General features: G+C 43.6%; 2 protein-coding genes across 8 annotated transcripts; both read right to left on the bottom strand.

Moving 5' to 3' along the window:
• Nucleotides 1-2169: 2169 nt before the first annotated feature.
• Nucleotides 2170-6050, bottom strand: zgc:194242 (uncharacterized protein LOC100005854 homolog). The gene is made up of 4 exons (XM_050066115.1): nt 5769-6050; nt 3086-3342; nt 2647-2827; nt 2170-2558 (listed from the first exon to the last, which is right to left on the bottom strand). The coding sequence occupies exons 2-4, from the start codon at nt 3338-3340 to the stop codon at nt 2362-2364; spliced, it is 633 nt and encodes a 210-aa protein (XP_049922072.1). The 5' UTR covers nt 3341-3342; nt 5769-6050; the 3' UTR covers nt 2170-2361.
• Nucleotides 6051-6314: 264 nt separating this feature from the next.
• LOC126403440 (uncharacterized methyltransferase YdaC-like) lies at nt 6315-18107 on the bottom strand. 7 transcript variants are annotated; one of them, XR_007571313.1, is made up of 6 exons: nt 17922-18075; nt 15019-15275; nt 14580-14760; nt 14276-14491; nt 13571-13651; nt 6318-6995 (listed from the first exon to the last, which is right to left on the bottom strand). XR_007571313.1 is itself a non-coding variant. In XM_050066113.1 (5 exons), exons 2-4 carry the CDS (start codon nt 15271-15273, stop codon nt 14295-14297), a joined length of 633 nt encoding a protein of 210 aa, XP_049922070.1. In that variant the 5' UTR covers nt 15274-15275; nt 17922-18075; the 3' UTR covers nt 6320-6995; nt 14276-14294. The 7 variants fall into 7 exon arrangements, 4 of the variants coding, with proteins under 4 accessions (XP_049922071.1, XP_049922070.1, XP_049922069.1 ...); XR_007571312.1 differs by having other exon boundaries at nt 6319-6995; nt 14238-14491; XM_050066113.1 differs by lacking the exon at nt 13571-13651 and having other exon boundaries at nt 6320-6995.
• Nucleotides 18108-18453: the final 346 nt, after the last annotated feature.

The raw sequence follows: 18453 nt of genomic DNA, 5'->3' as shown, positions 1-18453 counted from the left end.
CTGCCTCTCAAATCCCACTCCCACACCTGTCACTGTTTCTTTTCCCCACTACATACATGGTGCCATTTAAGTCTGTATGATCTATTCTGAGTTTTGTTATGACGACTTCCTCTCTCCTGTTCCTTTTTTTATATATCTTTGTTATGACTAATTTTGTATTTTGTGTCATTCCCTTCCTTTCTTCTTAACCACTGCATTTCCTTCTCATTTTCCAAGTGGTACAGTTGTTGTTGACTGTATGCTTTCCAAAACAGCTGATGAGTCTGTGCACACCACCGTCCTATCAGGCCTGACCTCTTAATTAAAATAATTTAAAAAAGTGAGTAAAAACAGCTGCAAACGTCACTTATTTTAAATTATTTTTTGCCTTTTGAGCACCCGCTTTTTGTGCACGGATGTTCTAAATAAATCAACTTTTTTTTTGTTTGCATTGATCTCAGCCTGTGAACCTTTTTTGTGGCTGTCCAGCCCAGTTGTATTGGTGTGCAGGCGTCTACTCTGCCGTCCTTTCTTTATTAAAAAAGACAAAACACGAAACAATCGAATACAAATGAAACAAATGCAACTGTTTCATCTTTCAATGAAAAAGTATTCAACTTTCCACTGCTCCTGAAAGCAGCGGCCCTTGCTGTCGAATTCCCGCTTCTTTGCTGTGTTCCAAGTCTGCTACCTAGCAGGAAATGTCTGCTGCCATGCAGCTGTTTCTTTGCATGTTTAGTGTCTGTTTATGAGGACACATTAGTTCCTCCTGCAAAGTTCCTACTTGTTGCATGTCTACAAACTGTTTGATAGTCCTGCCAATGTGAGGTGAATGGAAAATTTGTAAAGTGATCTTCATTGGAGCTCTGGAGGTAGCTCGGAGTAGAGCCACTGCTCCTTCGCGTTGAAAGGGGTCAGTTGAGGTGGTTCGGGCATCTGATCATGATGTCTCCTGGGTGCCTCTCATTAGAGGTGTTCGGGGCATGTCCCACCGGTAGGAGGCCCCTGGTTAGACCCAGAACATGAGGGATCACATTATGTAATCTGGCCTGGGAACGCCTTGGGGTCCCCCAGCAGGAGCTGGAAAGCGTTGCTGGGGAGAGGGATGTCTGGGGTGCTTTGCTTGGCCTGCTGCCCCCATAACCTGGCCCCAGATAAGCGGATGAAAATGGATGGAGGGATGGATCTTGGTTGATTAACTAACTTTGTGTAGCGGGCCACATATATTTTTAAAAACAAGTCGGGGGGCCGTTTAAAATCCTTCTGCGAGCCACAAGTGACATGCGACAATCATTTGGACATGCCTGCTGTAGACCTATATGTACATCTGTAACACTACACTCACACCTAAGTATATACAACATATTCATTGCTAGTTATTTGGAAACACCTAACAACATATTCATTGCTAGTTGTTTGGAAATGCATTGCACCAGTATTTGTAGCCTGCTTTTCAGCTAACTTTTTTCATTTTTTAAAAACTTTAACTTAAATTTAATCTAATTTTGTATTAGTCTGTATGTTTAATTTTATTTTGTATGTGCAATATATAACATATTGTATATTTATACAATGCATACATTTCTTTTGCTACAAGATCCCCCCCCCCCGGATAAATTAAGTTTTATCTTATCTTATATGGTTAGTTGATACTTTAGTGACAGTGGAAGTGTATGGACCCAGTCCAGTGAAGGCAGACAGCCCAGTGAGTCAGCAGCTCTCAGACAGAAATTACCAGCAGTGGGATACTTGGAGGAAAAAACAAACTGTAAGTTAACGCTGGCTAATGCTAATTAGCTTAGCCGTCAACATTAAGGCCTACTGAGAATTCTGTTAGGTAGATCCCTCAAAGTTCAGCCTCCTTAAGTAGGCTACAGTCCTACAGATGTAACTAAATGTACACTCAGCAATAGTGTCCCTCTGGCCAGCTTGCCAAAAGAAAACTATTTTAATGTTAAAGACTGTCTGTCATCCACAGTTCTGCCCCAAAGCTATGGACAGTTCATTTTGGCACTGATGGTGCGTCTGCTTAAAAAGGCTGAACTCCATCGAACCGTCTCATGAAAACACTGACAGTGCTTTCCCAATAAGCACTGGCAGTTCTATGCTGCCCTCTGTTGGGCAAGACTGGAACATATCTCTTCACTTTGTTTTCTGTCAGATTTTAATGTACAAGCATGCACGGTCAGTTCATGTCACCATATAAAACAATTAATACAAATAACATTGTGTATTTCATTGAATGGAATTTCTGTGCGTGATATGTTTTCATTTAGTCATTTGAAATCTGCCACAGAAAGGAGAGTCGAGGGTCAGAAATACACTCAATCTCACAAAAACTCACAATCACATCAGTAGGGTTGAAGACACAAAAAAAACCCCTCATTTTGAGGCAGTGGCATAGATAGCTTGAAAAGAAATGTATTTCAGCTGTCTGTCCTCCATCCTGACATCAGTGAAGCCAGAGTCTCTCAGAGCTGTCATGTAGGCCTCCGGGCGCCAGTTCTCCCCTGGCATCACTCGCTTTGCTGCCAAAGCAGCCACTGTAGACAGCCTCAGTGTGGTCACCATCAGGCCTCCTGGGTGTGTACGAGACAGAAAAGAAGAATTACATTTGAATGTGCTTTGAAAATAAAGTCTGTCTTACTGTAAAACCTCATGTCCTACCTGGTTTCATTACCCGGTGTATCTCTGTGGCCCCCTTCCTGAGGTCAGGCCAGAAGTAGTAGCGGTTACAGTGAAAGACTTTATCCACAGTGTTGTCTTCCAGAGGCATTGCTGCTACATCACAGTGATGCAGGGTCACTTTCCCACTGGCCACAAGGTCCTTCATTCGCTCACTTGCCTCCTGTAAGAGAAGAAAAAGAGAAATATTCCTCTATTCTAAAAGCGAATAATGTTCCAGCTTCAAATGCAACTTTGTCCCAGACTAGTCCTTTACAGAGAATCTTACAGCTCGGCTAGTTTAGGCAGGCAGAGGCTTGTTACTGTGTCCTGTGCTTTGTCCATTAAGACACCCTTTTGGTTACAGATTTCAAGACATGCATGTGATAATAAAAACTTCATTCAAAAGCTTTACTGCTCTCTGTCAGTATTTATACTTCACCTTATGCATGTACGCTGAGTAATCCACCCCTATGAGGTGGCCTTTGGGATCTGTGAGCAGTTTGGCAGCTGACTTCAGACCCAGACCCAGGCCATGACCCAGCTCCAGCACTGTGTCATCAGGTTGGATCCGGCACAGCTGCACAGCATTCTCCTCAAGGACCCGGTTGCGCACTTCGAACAACCTACTCACCAGCCACCCTCCCACTGACCGTGTTGGGTGGCCCAACTGTTTCACCAATCTTTCAGCCCACATCACTGGAGAAAAATGACATGTGGACATTTTTAGGTGGTTTACAAATACTGTAAGCAGTAGTTATTAGAGAGTGGATCACACAGATTAAAAATGCATCAGAATAGTTGCATCTGCATGTAAAATACATTACAGTACTAGTGTTTAGGATTTAATGGCATCTCGCAGTATGGTTGCAGAACTGAAACTCCTCTTGTTCACCAATCGTGTACGAGAATTATGGTGGCCGCCTCGAAAACATTAAAGTCCCTATCTAGAGTGTCTTATTTGTCAATTTCGGGCTACTGGCGACCAACATGGCCTGGGAGAGGACCCACTCCTTATGTCAACATAAATGGCTCATACTAAGATAACGTAAATTAAACAATTCCTATTTTCAGGTGATGATAAACTAATGAAAACAGAACTTTTCATATTACATACTATTTTTGCCAATAGACGCCTCCAAATCCTACACATTGGATGCCACTGCCAAGTCATATCTTTAAAGTCGTGACAAAAAAAACCTCTGCAAAAAGAGTCCATTTTCTTCTATTAAATAAACAAAACTGAACTGCAAAAATATATATTTTCAAACCCCTTTTTTTTCAATCCAAAATCAAATCAAAACTTGGAGATTTTATGTCAGATTTTCAAGTAGCCTACTCCAGATACTTCAAGATCAGGGGATCGGGTGAAAACTGGGTTGGTTTAAATCTTGTCTAGTGAATTTTAGTTGGACTATGCTTACTTTAACTTCTTCACTTCACATCAAAGTGTAAGATTTAGTGGCATCTAGTGGTGAGCTTGCAGATTGCAACCAACTGAAACTTCTGTGTGCCAAGCATGAAGGAAGCTTTACTGGCTGATGCAAACACTAAAGCCCTGTTTCCACCATACACTTTCAGTATGGTACCTTTGGAACCGACAGTAATCCTTCAGACATGGTTCCTAGACCCTAGTGTTTCCACCGCAAACAGTACCCTTAAATGTGGGCGGGGTTGTTGTCATTCACTGCTCCGTCCAGCACTCACTGTATTTCCTCATTACCGGTGACAGAGATGGAAGTCTGCACCTTGTTTATTGTCCACAGAACGAGGCTGCACTCTGACATTTTCAGAACAAAATAAAACAGACTGCAGTCTCTCTCCATGGGACGTTTAAAATAGTGGGTTTGTGCATTTAGTCCTTCTGAGGCAAGCTCAGGGGTTTTGTGTTGCCTGAGCCCACAGGAATGACACTCCTTGACACTCTGTGACGCTTTTTTTTCTCTCATAGTGAGGATTAGAATATATGCAGTTCACATAACCCGGTTGAAAGCTTGAAGTTCCACTCTTTACTAACAGTGTATGTCATAAAGTAATGGTCAAAGTTGTCACAGTGAAACTCAAAGTGTGGTGATTGATTCACGTCATCGCCTCACACATTGAGTAACATTATAAGTTAACATTCCACCTTAAAAGTTGCCGGCAGTTGGCCCAGTGAATTAAGTTATTTTTTTTGACTCCAGCTGCTGCAAGAGGCAGCAAAACATCCTTTGATTTTATAGTTTCAGTTTAGTAATAAAACTCTCCACAGTATGAACAGTGGTTACATGAGCCCCAAAACCAGCCACAACTCAGCCCTGAGCAGAGAGACCGTCCTCTATTGACCAATCAACAGACTGCAGTGTTCACAGCTCCACCTTTTCGTACCAGATCTGTGCGCTAGGTAACCCAACAGAGGGGGTGACCAAAAATGGGAACGGTACTAAACAGTTCCATTGGTACCATCCACAACTTCTCACAGTGGAAATGGAAAAAAAAGGTACCAAACTGAATTGAACTGTACTGCTCGGTGGAAACAGGGCTTAAGGTGATGATGTTATTTATTGGTGATTATTAGCGGAAAAATATTACCATAATGTTACTATCTCTGCCAGTAGATGCCCCTAAATCTTACACACTGGACCTTTAAATAAATGTTTAATCTTCTGTATGAAGTTTCTGAGAAACTACTTGTAGATTGTGAATAGACTCCTGTAAATTGTATTGTATTATTATTATTGTTATACTTAATACTCAGAATTGTGCAGATTTAAAACAAATAAGAATAAGATATACCTTACTGTGGCTCCTACTTTGAGCACTTTCATTGCAGCATGCCAACATGAAGGAATGTACCTGTGGACCTGGCCGAGCCCTCTGTCCTGTCAGAGTCACTTTAATCTGACACTGAACACGACGCATGTCATGTTCCTGCAGGTATGTTAACGCCACTGTATCGTTGATATACTTTATAAGCTTGTAGTCGATGTTACACGTGGTATATCAACTCGCCCAGGTGTATGAGCTCTGAGTTTGGAGGTGTCGTCCTGCCGTGTGAACTACAGTAAACTTCATGTGTCGCCATTGTGGCTGGGCTGTTGAGTGAGTTTGTCTGACAGCACCACTCGGCGGGATAAACACCTTACCTTAGCGAGTTGGTCGGTCAGTTGCTTGTTCCTGTGAGCAGTGTGTCTCTCCTGTAAACACAAGCGTCGGTGTGTTTGTCTTCCACTCGGTCACTTTACACACTCTCCCGCTGTATTTAAATCACTCACTCCAAGAATTTCTCCTTCAGATATTTAACTGCAATATTGTGAAACTAAGGCAACAGTTTTCTCTCAGACTTTTAAAGAGTTAATTTATGCAACGCTCTCATAAATATGCTGCTGGTTTGGGCTCATCAAGTGCAGTCATGGAAATGTCACCGCCCTTTATGTCAGCTTATGATTTCCACTAACAGGTTACTCCTGTTTTTAGTACATGCAATCTGAAGCATAGGTGTAGATTTCAGGGGTGTCAGTATTTACAACATATGATTTTTCCTCCCCAGTAACAACATGAAAGTCTGTCTTACTGTGAAAGTAGCAGAGGAAATTCACTCCACAAAATAATGCAGAAAAGACATTACCTGGTGCCATAACATTCACCAGAGTGTAGGATATTGTTTGATGTTAAAAACTAGGAGTTAGGTAGTAAATCACTGTACAGACAGGTTTTTATTCAGATGACAAATGTACCTTTAAAACAAAGTGTCTTACTGTGAAAGTAGCAGAGGAAATTGACACCACAAAATGATGCAAAGAGGCACCAACTGGTGGAAATGAAGTGTTTGATGTTCAACCCCTCATTTCACGTGTCCCCTGCAATGTTAAAACAAAACCTATGCCCTTGGTCTGAAATGTTTGAATGTAATGTGAGATGTCCAACATTAAAGCTACTGTACTGTGCCCAGTGTGGATTATTATCACTACATCTTTCATTGATATAACTAATGTAAAATGTTCGGCATGTGTGATAAGATTCTACCATTAAGGAGAACTGATAGTTCTTATAGTGAGAAATTGCTATTCATGTATTTGTTTATAACTGCAGTTATAACATTCCTATCTTCACAAGGTGAAACTTGAAAATTTAACGTAATCATACAAAACCTCACTGTCACAAAGGTAGGATAGAAGATATACAGTCTCTTAGTTTGATTTCAGTCTGCAAAAAGAAATGTATTTCAGCTGTCTGTCCTCCATCCTGACATCAGCCAGAGTCTCTCAGAGCTGTCATGTAGGCCTCCGGGCGCCAGTTCTCCCCTGGCATCACTCGCTTTGCTGCCAAAGCAGCCATGTTAGACAGCCTCAGTGTGGTCACCATCAGGCCTCCTGGGTGGGTACAAGACAGAAAAGAAGAATTACATTTGTGCAGACAAGAATGACTAAAAGACAGTTTGTGCTAAAATAAATATGAGTGAGTTAGTAAATCACCAAATGTGCCTTGAAAATATAGTTTGTCTTACTGTAAAACCTCATGTCCTACCTGGTTTCATTACCCGGTGTATCTCTGTGGCCCCCTTCCTGAGGTCAGGCCAGAAGTAGTAGCGGTTACAGTGAAAGACTTTGTCACGTTAATCACACACGCTTGTAGGTTGTGTTAACTCCAAGTTTTATTTCAGCTTGAACAGCTCTTGCAACACGAGGCATACCGTTATATTCATTCAGCAAAGTAATAGGCCGTAAGGTGAATCAGAAAAAGTCTCACAGAAACTGATTTCCGCTCCGACATCTGGGGACTACACGATCTTTACTTAATAAAAAAGATCGATACATGTTCAGCTAATCAGCGGGAGTTCATAGCTCATAACCCCGCAAGAGTCCTGTGATCGGGGTCGTAATTCGGCACTTGTTCCGTCTGAGTGTAATGATCTGTTCCGCCTGAGCGTAATGAGATTTGGTACGTGAGTGGTGGCACGGCCGTCACGTGATCGCGCTACACCAATAAGGTACCCGCATTTCGTGTCGCCATGGTCTCATTCAGCAGAGGAAAACAGACCTGGAAGTCTTCAAAAGTGAGCAGAAATGAGCTGAAACAGCGCTATTCACATCGCCATGTCCACGAGATGAAACAATAACTGCATTCACCTTATGGCCTATAATAACACAGTCCCCTCCCGTGACGTCATTACCCCTCGACTATGGTGGGCTGACTGTATTTAACGAATGTCATCACATCTCCCTCTTTTAGTAAACAAGCACAAAACAATTATGTAAGCTTATGCCAAACATTTAACTCTTTCATAGCATTACTTAAACATCAAATACGAATACTTCAAACTAGATCTGAGCTCAACTGTCTTTCTCATTTAAGAGGTCTTCCTGGTGCTATAAACTTCACCTTCCCTCACTGGGGCATCCTAACTCAAACAGAACAAATTAAAGTGCATTCAAAATGAACAAGTGTCCCTTATTCCACTTTCAACTCACCAAGTTGAAGTTAACAATAAAGTCACTCAGTCTCTCTGTACCTGAGAGGCAGTCTAACCTCACGACCCCTTGCGGTCAGTCTGGTTATCCCCTGGGAAGAGGAGGGCAGCAGGGGAGTCTCCGGTGCGGTCTCTGTGGGTGGCAGGCGCAGGGGTGGTGTGACGTCCGTGGCAGCCTGCTCAGAGCGGGGACTGTTTGTTGGCTGTGTAGGGCGTCCTCCCGACCAATGCAGCTGGTCAGCAGGGCCGATGCACTCTGGAACTGCCTGTAGGTGTTTCCTGTTACGACGCATCACTCTGTCTGAATCCATCTTGATGAGGTAGGATCGTGGTTCCGCAGATTGTCCGACCACCTCGGCAGGGGCCTTCCATCCTTTTTCCCTATCCAGCCTCACTCTGATGGCCTGTCCTGGATGCAGTGTCGGCAGTGGGCGGGCAGAGTGTCTGCGATTATAGAAATGTTCATATGCTCTTTTAGCTCTACTATCTTTCAGCAGAACTTGGGCCCGGCTGACAGGATCTGCCTGTAGTTTCTCCTCCAACATAGGCACAGCCATGCGAATCTATCGTCCCATCATAAAGTGAGCCGGCTGGCCCCTGTTGCGGCAATGGGCATCACCCGGTAGCTCATCAGGGCTAGCGACGGGTCAGGCTGATCGAGAATCTTTTTGGCAGTCTGAACTGCTCTTTCGGCTGCCCCGTTCACCTGAGGGTAGTGGGGACTGGAGGTTGCATGGGTGAACCCATATTCTTTGCTGAAGTCTTTGAACTCTGCTGAGGCAAACTGCATGGCGTTATCACTGATAATCTCCAGTGGTATCCCCCACCTGGCGAATATGCTTTTAAGTCTGTTGATGACCTGTAAGCTTGACGTGGATGTGAGATGAGCCATTTCGGAATAGTAGTCGACCACAATCAGATAACTTTTCCTGCGCAGCTCACACAGGCGTGCAGCAATCCTCTGCCAGGGTCCTTCTGGCAGGGGCGAGGTGATGAGGGGCTCCCTTCTTTATTTTGGTTTGTGTTCGATACAGAAGTTGCACTGCATCACCAGCTGTTCTATGTCGCTGCTAATACCTGGCCACCAGACTGACATTTTAGCTCTCTCGCGGCACTTTGTTAACCCCTGGTGGCCATCATGGATTTGTTTCAGCACCTTGGCTCTCAGTGGTGCTGGAATAACTATTCAGTCCTGGTAAAGGACTAGTCCATCCGCTTCAGAGAGGTGATTTCTCGCAGTATAGAAGGCATGTGAGGATTGAAATGCGGCTGTTTGGTGCAGCCAGCTGCTTCGGATGCTCTTAATGACAGTCTGAAGGTCTGAGTCATTCTTAGTGGTCTCTCGTATTTCATGGAGCCTTTCTGATGAGATTGGTTTGTTTGTCACTACTGCTCTGACGTACACCTCCACATCTTGCTCCAGGTCGGCAGTAGCTCAGTCCATAGGGACTTGGGTTGGGAACTGGAGGGTCGCCTGTTCAAGTCCCCGTCCGGACCAAAATATGGAATGTGGACTGGTAGCTGGAGAGGTGCCAGTTCCCTGGGCACTGCCGAGGTGCCCCTGAGCAAGGCACCGAACACCCCAACCGCTCGGAGCGCCTGTCATGGGCAGCCCACTCTGACATCTCTCCACCTAGTGCATGTATAGGTCCAGTTTGTGCATGTGTGTGTTCGGACCTGTGTAATTGACAAACAGAATGAAAAATTGAATTTCCCCTCGGGGATTAATAAAGTATGTAAAATTAAAAAAATTTAAAAAAAAAAAATATCCGGCTCCATGGCTCAAGGGACTTTGGGACAACATGTCAGCTACAATTAACTAAGCTTAAGTTTCCCTGGCACGTGTATAAATGTCACATTGAACCTCATGAGGCGCATTAACAGTCTCTGGCACCACAGTGGCGCTTTGTCCAGATCGTATTCATTGATCAGCGGTACCAGTGGTTTGTGATCTGTCTGGAGGAGAAAACTGTCCATTCCCTTTACGTACTGCGTGAACCGCTCACAGGCCCACACAGCCGCCAGGGACTCTTTCTCAATCTGAGAGTATCGTTTCTCAGTCTCTGTTAAGAGTGCGTCAGCAGAAAGCGACTGGAATCAGCTCACCATTGTGGTCTTGCAGCAGCGCAGCCCCCAGACCACAACTGCTTGCATCTGCACTGACAACAGTCCGCCGGCTGGAGTCATAATAGGCGAGTGCAGGTGCTGATGAGAGCCTGGTTTTGGCTTTTTCTTGGCTTGGTCCTGTAGTTTGCCCCATGACCACTCACTCTCCTTTTTGAGCAGTTCATTGAGTGGGTGAAGCATGGTGGAGAGACCAGGGAGAAGCTTCCCCACATAATTGATGAAGCCCAGCATCTGACATAACTCTCCGACATTAGTTGGTCTGGGCATCTCCGTAATAGCCCTGACTTTGCTAGTGTCAGGCTTTATGCCTCCTGCACTTATGATGTGTCCAAAATAGGGCAGCTCCGTCTTGTTGAAGTGACACTTTGACCTTTTTAGTTTAAGGCTGGACTGCTTTATAGTCCACAGGACAGTCTCCAAGTGTTGGTTGTGCTCCTCCTCACTTGACCCATACACTAGCACATCGTCCATGACGACCACGACCCCCTCGTGGTCTTTTAGCAGGTCAGACATCAGTCTCTGAAAAATTTCTGGAGCTGAAGAGATCCCGAAAGACAGGTGGCGGAAACAAAACCTGCCCATCGGCGTGATAAATGTAGTCAGCTTCCAGCTACCAGGGTCTAGGGGATCTGCCAGAAGCCGCTTGACATGTCCAGCGTGGAGAATACTTTAGCTCCAGCTAGCTTTGGTGTGATGTCGTTAGGGCTGGGCGATATGGCAAAAAATGTTATCACGATATATTTTTTCATATTGATCGATCTCGATTTTTATCACGATATGTAGTTTTTGCTGATTCTGCCAGCTCAGGGAGCATCCTGATTGGAGCTTGAAGAAACAAGAGATTCATTGAAACTTAACAATAAAAGTTTAATAACATAAAACACTAAATAATATGCTTTTCCAATATTGAGAACAAAATGTTTTTACAGGGTATATGCAGGAATCCTGAGGTTAATTTCAATACCTTTTTAAGACTTTTTAAGACCTTCCAAAAACCTTAAGACCTCATCCCCACTTCAGGCTGTCGTTAGCAGCAACACATCTTTAACTTACTAAACAGCTGTAGTTTGCAAATAATTCTATGGAGCACAAACATACAACAGAACTCAGATAAGATGAGAAGGAATAAAGCTAGAAAGAATAAATTCAACCAAAGGCAGGTCATAACAAGTAACACAGCTCTACAGCTCAACATCAGCTATTCAAGGCCAACTTGCTGAAAACAACAACCTTATGGCTAGCCCCTTGCATGTGGGATTTAGGCTGACCCAAAAAATTCGAAGCTTCGAAGCTTCGTTCGATGGCATGGGATTCGATTGAGAAAAAAAATCGAATATTCAGCCTTTTTTTCCTCCTGTTTTTTGGGGGGACCTTGAACGCAACACTAATCATGCTGTCCGTTTACGGTTTTTTTCCCCTTTAGCCATATGTAAACTCAAAGAACGAGAAGCAATGTCAAATAAAAGCTTTAACTTATTGAAACATTGTATATAAACTTACCGCTTTAAATGCTTCTATATGGGGTAATGGCTGCAAAACACGACTGGATAGACTGTTGTTTTGCTAAGCTGCCGCTAGCGATGCTAACAGCAGATGAAGGGGTCTTGCTAGGCCCGAGAAGTCGGGGCAACTTGAGGCCGCATAGTTAGACTCTCTGTGTAGTCACTGGGATGGTGCCGTCTCAGGTGATTGAAAAGGTTTGTGGTGTTTCCGGACCTGGTTGGTACCAACCGCCGGCATATTTTGCAGACTGGCTTCATCAGCTCCTCGTCACTTTTGAGGTAACGTTATCCAAACCACTTCCACACAACTGACGTCGCATTATCTCTTTTTTTCAACAATATCTTCGGTTCCGGATGATATAGTGATGTCACTTTCACATTCTGCATTATTTTTGCCGTCCTCGACTTCAGTGTCACTCATTTTTTCTCCTTTTTCCAACTTCTCTCTCTGTTTACCTCCCGTCACAACTGTGGCCACGCTTACAATGAGAAGCGGGCGTATCCTGCATGCATGGCATATGGTAGCCAGCAGACTCTGATATGCTGTTGTTGCGCTTACATTTGCCGTATGATATCGATTCAAAATGTCCCATGCTGATAATTGAGATTGATCAAAATTTTATCGCGATCCCGAATTGAGATCGTATGATCGCCCAGCCCTAGATGTCGTCCAGCGTGGGCAGCATGTATCTTTCACGCTTGACCGCTTTGTTCAAGCGTTTGAGGTTGACACACACTCTGACGGCCTCTGAGTTCTTTTTAGCTGCTGGCACCATAGGCGCGCACCAGTCAGTGGGTTCAGTTACCTCTTAAATGATGCCCAAAGCTAGCATCCTCTTTAGCTCGGTTTCAACCTTGGGGAGGAGAGGAAATGGCACATGGCGGGGTGTTGCTGTGACGTAGGGCTCTGCATCCGCCTTTAACTCAATCTTAACTGGATCACAGTTCATGAGCCCTAGGTCCCCAAATATGTCGCTGAACTCTGCTGTGTTGACTGCTCCAACTCTTGCAATGAGACCCATTCTCCTAGCAACACTTTTCCCCAATAAGTTCTGTGTGAACTGTCCATGGATGACTGTTACCCAATATGAGTATTTTTGCTTTTTATACTGGCTGACTGCCAGGAATTTCCCAATGCATTTTACCTCTCCGCCTGGGCTGGTGGCGCTGGGTCTGGTTCTGACTAGGCGGGGCTTTTGGGGTAGGCTGTTGAATGTACGCTGAGACATTCCAGTATCAATCTTGAACTCAACTGGACGGTCATTCACAGGCAGGGGCGCCGCCAGGGATTTTGGGCCCCATGACAATTTTTTTTATTGGGTCATCAACACAGCCGGCCGGGAGGCGGGCGGAAATTTTTGATGCTATTTTACATAAAACTATGCATTTTGATGGTATTTTTGACTATCATTCCCATATTTGTGAAAAAAGAAGGTCTAATTTAAAACTGTAGACTCACAGGTGGTGTCATTGGATTTGGGGTGAAAAAATACATATATGAGGCTATATGGTCGTTAATCTATTTAATCTTCTGATTTCCAGAATATGTAAACATTTCTCTGATTGGATTGAGAGCAGTCACCCAGTCTGCTGCACACACCACAAATTTTCTCCTCTGTTCCTACTGCAATTCTTCTATTTCAGTGATAACTGAATTTTAACAAAACAAAAAAGTTAAACCATAAAAATTGTTCAGAACGATTTTTATTTCATTTATTTTAATTAATCTTTTCCATAATAATAGATTCATCTTTTATATCTTTTGTGTGTATTGTTTTTTGTTCTTATCTGACATTTGAGTCTGTAATAAAGTTTATCATTATTATTAATTCAACACACAGCTGCTCACCTCCTTCCTCATGTGGGGGTACTGGTTCAGGGGCAGGAATAGTTGGGGGCTGACAGACAGCTGCTGCTGCACTTGACGTATCTGTTCGGAACAAGGCATCATTTTGACAGAGGGGACGTCAACTGATTGAATATGAGCAGCTTGCTAAACGTTTGACTGTATTGACTATTTAACTAAAACAACAGTGGAATGTAAAAATCCAGTTTTCTTCAGAAATATGAGCTAACATGGGGAGAAAAGTGAGCTAGCTTATAGACCACGGACAAAGTTAATATTCCATAATTTTCCACCACATGAACCACTAACAAACCCACCTGCTTGTTTCCAAAACAAATTAAGTTATTGTTACCAGTACATTGTAAATAAAATATATTTGTGATTATAAGTTAGTAAATAACTTAGTGTCATATTATTTTTTGTCAGTATTATAATTTTATTAGGGGCCTCTCTGGGCCCCTCTTAATCATGGGCCCCGAGAATCCTTCTCCTTTTTCCCCCCTTTTCGGCGCCCCAGCATGTCACCATATAAAACAATCAATGCAAATAACATTGTGTATTCCATTAAACGGAATTTCTGTGTTTGATATGTTTTCATTTAGTCATTTGAAATCTGCCACAGAAAGGAGAGTCGAGGGTCAGAAATACACTCAATCTCACAAAAACTCACAATCACATCAGTAGGGTCGAAGACACATAATCTCTCACTTGCAGTGTGATTTGAATCTCATTTTGAGGCAGTGGCATAGATAGCTTGAAAAGAAATGTATTTCAGCTGTCTGTCCTCCATCCTGACATCAATGAAGCCAGAGTCTCTCAGAGCTGTCATGTAGGCTTCCGGGCGCCAGTTCTCCCCTGGCATCACTCGCTTTGCTGCCAAAGCAGCCACGTTAGACAGCCTCAGGGTGGTCACCATCAGGCCTCCTGGGTGTGTACAAGACAGAAAAGAAGAATTACATTTGAATGTGCTTTGAAAATAAAGTCTGTCTTACTGTAAAACCTCATGTCCTACCTGGTTTCATTACCCGGTGTATCTCTGTGGCCCCCTTCCTGAGGTCAGGCCAGAAGTAGTAGCAGTTACAGTGAAAGACTTTATCCGCAGTGTTGTCTTCCAGAGGCATTGCTGCTACATCACAGTGATGCAGGGTCACTTTCCCACTGGCCACAAGGTCCTTCATTCGCTCACTTGCCTCCTGAAAGAGAAGAAAAAGAGAAATATTCCTCTATTCTAAAAGTGAGTAATGTTCCAGCTTCAAATGCAACTTTGTCCCAGACTAGTCCTTTACAGAGAATCTTACAGCTCGGCTAGTTTAGGCAGGCAGAGGCTTGTTACTGTGTCCTGTGCTTTGTCCATTAAGACACCCTTTTGGTTACAGATTTCAAGACATGCATGTGATAATAAAAACTTCATTCAAAAGCTTTATTGCTCTCTGTCAGTATTTATACTTCACCTTATGCATGTACGCTGAGTAATCCACCCCTATGAGGTGGCCTTTGTGCGCTGTGAGCAGTTTGGCAGCTGACTTCAGACCCAGACCCGGGCCATGACCCAGCTCCAGCACTGTGTCATCAGGTTGGATCCGGCACAGCTGCACAGCATTCTCCTCAAGGACCCAGTTGCGTGCTACGAGCAACCTACTCACCAGCCACCCTCCCACTGATTGTGTTGGGTGGCCCAACTGTTTCCCCAATTTTTCAGCCCACATCACTGGAGAAAAATGACATGTGGACATTTTTAGGTGGTTTACAAATATTGTAAGCAGTAGTTATTAGAGAGGGGATCACACAGATTAAAAATGCATCAGAATAGTTGCATCTGCATGTAAAATACATTACAGTACTAGTGTTTAGGATTTAATGGCATCTCGCAGTATGGTTGCAAAACTGAAATTCCTCTTGTTCGCCAATCGTGTACGAGAATTATGGTGGCCACCTCGAAAACATGAAAGTCCCTATCTAGAGTGTCTGATTTGTCCATTTTCGGGCTACTGTCAACCAGCATGGCCTGGGAGAGGACCCACTCCTTATGTCAACATAAATGGCTCATACTGGGGTAACCAGTGGTGTGCACAGACTTTTTGAAGGGCAGGGGCAAAAAGAAAATAAAGGGCACATACAGTGCGTTCTCGCCACTGAAGAGGGCGCTAAGTTCTGCATGTTTTCGAGGGCACTTTAGACATGTTTATATGTTATACAAATGGCACATTATATAGCCTTAAAACAGACTAACTAGACAGACTACTCAAGTTAGTTTGTTTGTTGTTTGTTTGTGAAGAACACACAGTGACATGGATGTATGAAGGAAATAAATCCCTAGGGGGGTCTGGGGGTCCTCCCCCAGAACATTTTCAGTTAAGCAGATGCCATTTCCTGTATTCTAGTGCATTTTAACACCATATTAGCACCAGATAATCCAAACTGGTTCTGTGAGATATAGTTCTGGCTCAATATAGATCAAAAAAGGGCCCAACATAAAAGTCATTGCAACAGTAATGTTTCATAGTATTTCTTGGTCCTAATAGTCTTCTGGAGTTTAGTGTGTTTTTTCCACCCAAGAAGGCAGTTTAGTGTGTTTTTCCAACCAGGAGGGCACTTTAGTGCACGTTTTTCAACAAAACCTCTGCAAAAAGAGTCCAAGTAAATAGACAAAACTGAACTGCAGAAATATATATTTTTGAATCCCTTTTTTTTTTTCAATCCAAAATCAAATCAAAACTTGGAGATTTTATGTCAGATTTTCAAGTAGCCTACTCCAGATACTTCAAGATCAGGGGATCGGGTGAAAACTGGGTTGGTTTAAATCTTGTCTAGTGAATTTTAGTTGGACTATGCTTACTTTAACTTCTTCACTTCACATCAAAGTGTAAGATTTAGTGGCATCTAGTGGTGAGCTTGCAGATTGCAACCAACTGAAACTTCTGTGTGCGAAGTATGAAGGAAGCTTTACTGGCTGATGCAAACACTAAAGCCCTGTTTCCACCAAACACTTGTAGTATGGTACCTTTGGAACTGAAAGTAAAGGCCAAAACACACCGGCGGCGTCATATGACAGCCGAGTCAACAGCCGCCCCCAACACACACAAAAAGCGTTGCGCTGAGGGGCGTCAACCGGATTTCTATTGCACACTCCAGTCCGCTAGGCTGGGAAGTACAAAATAGCGCTTTTTCAAGGGCGGCGACACTGGAAAAATAGGACAATAGCATAAAGTGCCGCGGTGCGGCACGTTGACGTGCGTCGAGCCGCCGCTGGTGTGGGTTTGTAAATAGAAAATAATGGGGGCAGCTGTTTTGACACGCGTCATATGCCGCCGGTGTGTTTTGGCCTTAACCCTTCAGACATGGTTCCTAGACCCTAGTGTTTCCACTGCAAATAGTGCCCTTAAATGTAGGCGGGGTTGTTGTCACTCACTGCTCCGTCCAGCACTCACAGTATTTCCTTATTATCAGTGACATAGATGGAAGTCTGCAACTTGTTTATTGTCCACAGAACGAGGCTGCACGCTGACATTTTCAGAACAAAATAAAACAGGCTGCAGTGAGAGTCTCTCTCCATGGGACGTTTAAAATAGCAGGTTTGTGCATTAAGTCCTTCTCAGGCAAGCTCAGGGGTTTAGTGTTGCCTGAGCCCACAGGAATGACACTCCTTGACACTCTGTGACGCTTTTTTTTCTCTCATAGTGAGGATTAGAATATATGCAGTTCACATAACCCGGCAGAAATTAATATAAACGCTTTAAGTTCCACTCTTCACTAACAGTGTATGTCATAAAGTAATGGTCAAAGTTGTCACAGTGAAATTCAAGGTGTGGTGACTGATTCACGTCATTACCTCACACATTGAGTAACATTACAAGTTTGTTCCACCTTAAAAAGTCGCCAGCAGTCGGCCCAGTGAATAAAGCTATTTTTTCACTCCAGCTGCTGCAAGAGGCAGCAAAACATCCTTTCATTTTATAGTTACAGTTTACTAATATAACTCTCCACAGTATGAACAGTGGTTACATGAGCCTCAAAACCAGCCACAACTCAGCCCTGAGCAGAGTGACTGTCCTCTATTGACCAATCAACAGACTGCAGTGTGCTTTCTGTCCTGTCAGAGTCACTTTAATCTGACACTGGGCACGACGCATGTCATGTTCCTGCAGGTATGTTAACGCCACTATATAGCAGATTTACTTTATAAGCTTGTAGTCGATGTTACAGGTGGTATATCAACTCGCCCAGGTGTATGAGCTCTGAGTTTGGAGGTGTCGTCCTGCCGTGTGAACTACAGTAAACTTCATGTGTCGCCATTGTGGCTGGGCTGTTGAGTGAGTTTGTCTGACAGCACCACTCGGCGGGATAAACACCTTACCTTAGCGAGTTGGTCGGTCAGTTGCTTGTTCCTGTGAGCAGTGTGTCTCTCCTGTAAACACAAGCGTCGGTGTGTTTGTCTTCCACTCGGTCACTTTACACACTCTCCCGCTGTATTTAAATCACTCACTCCAAGAATTTCTCCTTCAGATATTTAACTGCAATATTGTGAAACTAAGGCAACAGTTTTCTCTCAGACTTTTAAAGAGTTAATTTATGCAACGCTCTCATAAATATGCTGCTGGTTTGGGCTCATCAAGTGCAGTCATGGAAATGTCACCGCCCTTTATGTCAGCTTATGATTTCCACTAACAGGTTACTCCTGTTTTTAGTACATGCAATCTGAAGCATAGGTGTAGATTTCAGGGGTGTCAGTATTTACAACATATGATTTTTCCTCCCCAGTAACAACATGAAAGTCTGTCTTACTGTGAAAGTAGCAGAGGAAATTCACTCCACAAAATAATGCAGAAAAGACATTACCTGGTGCCATAACATTCACCAGAGTGTAGGATATTGTTTGATGTTAAAAA

Source organism: Epinephelus moara, chromosome 16, assembly GCF_006386435.1.
Source record: "Epinephelus moara isolate mb chromosome 16, YSFRI_EMoa_1.0, whole genome shotgun sequence".
NCBI classification, from domain to species: Eukaryota; Metazoa; Chordata; class Actinopteri; order Perciformes; family Serranidae; genus Epinephelus; species Epinephelus moara.
Note: the sequence above shows the minus strand (reverse complement) of the source record. Positions and strands in the feature narration are given on the sequence as shown.

Bases quoted from the DNA above. Each gene is read 5' to 3' on its own strand.
- zgc:194242 (XM_050066115.1), bottom strand. From the start codon at position 3,340: ATGTGGGCTGAAAGATTGGTGAAACAGTTGGGCCACCCAACACGGTCA. The intron at 2,828-3,085 runs GTGAAGTATAAA...CTTCTCTTACAG, and splicing joins ACTCAGCGTACATGCATAAG to GAGGCAAGTGAGCGAATGAA. The intron at 2,559-2,646 runs GTAGGACATGAG...GTACACACCCAG, and splicing joins ACACCGGGTAATGAAACCAG to GAGGCCTGATGGTGACCACA.
- LOC126403440 (XM_050066113.1), bottom strand. From the start codon at position 15,273: ATGTGGGCTGAAAAATTGGGGAAACAGTTGGGCCACCCAACACAATCA. The intron at 14,761-15,018 runs GTGAAGTATAAA...CTTCTCTTTCAG, and splicing joins ACTCAGCGTACATGCATAAG to GAGGCAAGTGAGCGAATGAA. The intron at 14,492-14,579 runs GTAGGACATGAG...GTACACACCCAG, and splicing joins ACACCGGGTAATGAAACCAG to GAGGCCTGATGGTGACCACC.